Below are 5,307 nucleotides of genomic sequence, written 5' to 3'. Positions count from 1 at the left end.
CATCGTACATCTTTTCTTAATAGTTCAAGTAATGGAATTTCTTTTTTACTTAGGTCTGGTATCATCCTTTTATAATAATTAACTATACCAATAAATCCTCTTAAAGTTCTTAAATTGTGTGGTGTTTTATATTCTTGAATAACCTGTATTCGTTCTGGATCCATCTCTATTCCTTTAGTGTTAAGTTTATATCCTAGATATATTACTTCTTTTTGAAAAAATTTACATTTTTCTTGATTTATTTTTAGTCCAACTTCATCTAATCTGTCAATTATAATTTTTAGGTGTTTTTCGTGATCCTCAGCCGTTTTAGAAAAAATTAATATATCATCAATGTAGTGAATTACAAAATGTTCATATTGATCCAAGATATCATGAAGACATCTACATAAAGCACTGCAAGATGATTGAAGTCCAAATGGTACTACTTTGAACTGATAGACAACTCCATCTATCTGAAATCCTGTATACTGTCTACTTTTCCTTTCTAGGGGAATTAACCAGAAACTATGCCGCAAATCGATTTTTGTGAAAAAAGACATTCGTGTAATTCTTCCTAATATTCCATCTATACTCATTGGTGCTTCAAATTGCTTTTTGGTGATATTGTTAATATTCCTTGCATCTAGACATAATCTGATTTCACCTGATGTTTTACGTACCACTACTATTGGGTTTATAAAACATGTATCTGCCTTTTCAATGATGCCATCTTTTAGCATGTTCTTAATTTCTCTGTTTACTTCTTCTCTATATTTATATGGTATTGGGTATGATTTTATTTTAAAGTCTTTTTCTTAATCTTTCTATAATTTTGTGCAATTCTATTTTCTTTATTGATAAGCCCCTTGTGTTGCCGCAATATGGAAACGACTATTAATTTATATTGTTCAGGGCAACTTAAACTTTCTATAACTTCTTCTTTACAAATAAAATTATTTTTCATTATAAAATCATTAGTCCTTCCTTCCAATTTTACGCACTCCGCTCCGTAGGCATCCTTCTGCTCAAATTTACCATTCCTTAAATATTCATTATAATTATTATTCTTTTTAATATTATTGGACATTTCCCTATCATAATACATTTTCTCTTCATCAACATAATTATTTTCTTGTAATATTATACCATCAACTCTTATTCCTTGTTCCACCTCTTCTCTCTCCATAAACCCTATTTTTTCCCTTCCAAAGTTACCATTTTTTCTTCAAAATCTATCTTTACTTTATTCTTTTCCAGTTCGTCATTTCCCATTAAAATGTCAACACATAAGTCCTTGACAATAAATCCTTGCATACTAATTTGTTTATTAAGAATATCAATTTTAAAATTAACCAGTTTATTAATTTCTCCCAGCTTCTTATTATTTGCACCTATTATTTTAATTTTTGGAATCTTGATTATATCTGTTAATTTTAATGTATTAAAAATAAAATTTTCCGAGACTAGAGTACTTTCTGAACCAGTATCAATCATAACCTTAATCATGTTATTTTGGGCCATAGCATTTATATAAATTAAATTAATAGATTCAAAATTTTTATATTCATCTAAAGAAATAAATTCCGAAGGTTTTTCATAATGACAATGGCCCAACTTGAAATTCAGAAAGTCCTCTACATAAAATTTGGATTATTAGGATTGTCAGATTGTGTCTGATCATTTGGATCTAATTCTCGATGTCTTTCACTGCTTTCACTTCTACTATTCATATTTTCTTGCCATGTACTATTCCGTTGACTGTCTTCGCAGCTCTGACCCCTTACATAATTTACCTGTCTGTTGTAATTATATCTTTGTGCATTTCTCCTGGTGTTAAAATCTTGCCTATTATAATTATTATTAAAATTCTCTCTATTACCTTGTCTCTCTTGTCTATTATCATTAGTATTATTATTAAAATTCTCTCTATTACCTTGTCTCTCTTGTCTATTATCATTAGTATTATTATTAAAATTCTCTCTATTACCTTGTCTCTCATAACTAGTACTATTGTTGTTATTAAAATTTTGAGAATTACTACCATACCTATTATTGTTATATGATTGTCTATTTTTACTATTATTACTTGTAATATAACGTCTTTGTACTCTTTGAATAAAGTTAATAAAACTGTCTACTGTTTGAATGTTTTGTACTGTGACTGTTTGCACAACGTCCGCATCAAAGTGTCTAGAAACGTTCAAAACTGTTTCGTCTTCTCTAAGTGGTGGTTCTAAATATTTTGCAACAGTTATTAATTTTAAAGCATAATCTACCGTATTTAAACTTAAATTGCGATTATACTTTCCAAAATATAAAACTTCCCTAAATCTAGCTTGTTCTAATTCACCCCAATAATAATTTAAGAATTTATTTTCAAATGTTTGCAGATTATCTAAATCGTTTTCAATGCTGGCAAACCAGGTTGCTGCATTGTCACTTAATGTCATTCTAATATAATCTTTTATATCATTAATATTATTCACTGATCTTAATTTATGTTTTAAACTATTTATGTATACTCTAGGATGTAAATTTTTTATGTTACCAGAGAATTTTATACCTGTCTCATTTGTTAAATTCAAGTAAGGTCTCCCTATGTCTCTTATTTGTGAAATGTCTTCTATTCTCTGTTCTACATTCCTTATTTGATGGTTGTTTGTTTGGATATTTTGTAGCATATCATCTAATTTTTCTTCAGTTTTTCTCCTTTCTTCGTAAATTTTTGCTTCTAAGTTATATTTTTGGATTTCTATGTTCCGTTCCATATCTATATTATTATCTTTAATAATCATATTTATTTCTTTCTTTTCATTTTCTATTATTTTCTTGTAGTCATTACGTATATCTTTTATTTCACTTGCTAATTTTTTTTCTAAAGCATCAAATTTTTCATCCATCTGTTTTTCTAATCGTTTCACAATTTTAGCATTATTTTCTTCCATTTTTCTGGAATTCTCTTCCAATTTTTGTTCCATTTTTTTCATATCTTCTTTGATTTCTTTAGAATTCTCTTCCATGTTATATTCCATTTTTTTCATATCTTCTTTGATTTCTTTAGAATTTTCTTCCAGTTTTTTGTTGATCTGCATCATTAAAGACATCAATGCTGTCATATTGACATTTTCCTCTTGTTCTTGTGTTATTCCTGTTGTCTCTTGTAGAACTGGAGCTACACTCTGCTCTTGTTCCGCCTGCTGAGTTTCTCCGTCCACTTCCACATTTTCTTCCACTTCCACATCTTCTTCGTTCTTTTTGTTTCTTAAACCTTTCCTTCCTTGAGACATTTTTGAGATCTTACTTGTTAAAATCCAATTTAAAATAAAATATAAAATTGATTCTAATCAAAATTATTTCAATTATATGAGAGCATTTATTTTAACAAACTAATTCTTTTAATTAGGAGGCCCCACGTTGGGCGCCAAATTTGTTATGATATATTATTTTTGATATTTATAATGGATATTATTGTGAAATAGGGTTTTTGTCGCGGTTCTGAAAGAATTAGTTTGTTAAATAGTTTTTTAAATGTTTTTATTATAATCTAAATTGAACATAAAATTGAATGTTTAAATGTGATAACAAAAAAAAATAGAAATCTAAGTTTGAAAAACAATAACTTTAACTTGAAAAACTTCCTACAATTAAATGAAACAAATTCCAGTACCTTATAATTACTGTCACTGAATGCCTTCTTATTAATATTTTATAAAATTTGAATTGTTGGATGGCTGAAAAATTAATGGATGTAAGACCAGGTCAATTGTCCATGTCAAAACTGTCAAATAAAATATTTCTTTTCTTCTCAATTTTAATTCAACTTTCAACTCCAGGATCAGGAAACAGGATACTATTATTAATATATTGTTTCAAAAATTATTAATATTTACAATTATGGATACTTCACAAATTCTTCTTTATATTTCTAATAAATTATCCACACTATGCTGGTTCAAATTCAGGATACATAGTATTTTTATATATTAAAGGATACTTTACCAAATTATAAGTAAGTTTTCTTCAAATATTTATCTAATTTCTTTTCGATTATACCAAATTTATCATGTTTATGCTAAATTATTATATTTTCTGTTAATTTTCAAATCTTTTTCTCTATCAAATTTATAGCTTCATTTCTAATTTCTTCTGCCTTCTTTTGTCATTGTGACACCTCTTTTTTTCAAATTTTTATTCCAGAACATTCCAAACGAAAAACAAAAAACATTATGACAAATAGAAAACTTCAATTCCTTCTTTTTTTAACATGCTATGTCAAATTAGTATGTCATCCACCATCCTATAGAGTTATTTTTGTTTTATTATTTATTTTAATTGATTTTAAGGCATTTCAGATCAGAATTATTACTTCTGTATAAAATTAACATCTTAAATGTTAAATATTATTATTTTAACCTGTAATTATTGTTTGAAATGTCCATTTATCTATTTACATTATCTCAATTATTAAAAAAAAACAAATATAAGTCCCTACATAAGGTTTTAATACATTTCTTATGCTAATTTTGAATGTCCTCATATAAATGATATGATCTTTAATAATTTTTATACTATTCTATGGTATATTTTCTATAAATTACATCTATAATCGCCATTTCAGTCCATTTTGGTTTCTAAACACTTTAATCGGATACTACGTTCTCTGATCTTCGACATACTCTGTTTTAGGACATAGTCATATCGTTACAATATATATATATATATATATATATATATATATATATATATATATATATATATATATATATATATATATATATATATATATTATTATATATTTAATATATAATAATTTATTTATTTATTATTTATTTATTCCACGTTGGTTGAGCCAATTATTATATATTTAATAATGATAACAATAATGATGATGACTCATAATAACTATAATTATTATAATTAATTTTTTTTTATTTAGCTTTTATTATTTAATGATTTAATAAAATTATTAAAAGATTTAATTTTATTTTATAATTTTAATTATTTTATATTTAATTTATACAATTTTTTTTTTTTTTTTTTTTTTTATTATTATTAATCACATTTTGTTATATCATTATTGAAATTTTTATTTATTGATTTGTATCGAATCTATTGGGCGCCATCTATTGAGAAATTGTTGTACCTACCAGCTCAGTCAATGTCTGAATCCATATATTGCAGGAAACTCTTTTCTTTAGAGGTGTGGGATGAAATTAATTCTATAAGAGGGATTAAGGACAAAACTGTAAAAATATGTAACCAAAAACAATTGAAGACCACACTGTGATGAAAAATTTCGTAAATATATTTAAATGAAAGAAAAAT

At 25.8% G+C, this 5,307-nt stretch overlaps 1 protein-coding gene across 1 annotated transcript; it reads right to left on the bottom strand.

The window, feature by feature from the left end:
* Positions 1-1,616: 1,616 nt before the first annotated feature.
* Positions 1,617-2,750, bottom strand: LOC126891260 (GATA zinc finger domain-containing protein 4-like). The gene has a single exon (XM_050660439.1). It carries the CDS (start codon positions 2,748-2,750, stop codon positions 1,617-1,619), a length of 1,134 nt encoding a protein of 377 aa, XP_050516396.1.
* Between the last annotated feature and the right edge of the window lie 2,557 nt (positions 2,751-5,307).

The sequence above is a fragment of the Diabrotica virgifera genome, chromosome 9 (genome assembly GCF_917563875.1).
Source record: "Diabrotica virgifera virgifera chromosome 9, PGI_DIABVI_V3a".
In the NCBI taxonomy this organism is placed as follows: Eukaryota; Metazoa; Arthropoda; class Insecta; order Coleoptera; family Chrysomelidae; genus Diabrotica; species Diabrotica virgifera.
This window is presented reverse-complemented; position numbering and strand designations above follow the sequence as displayed.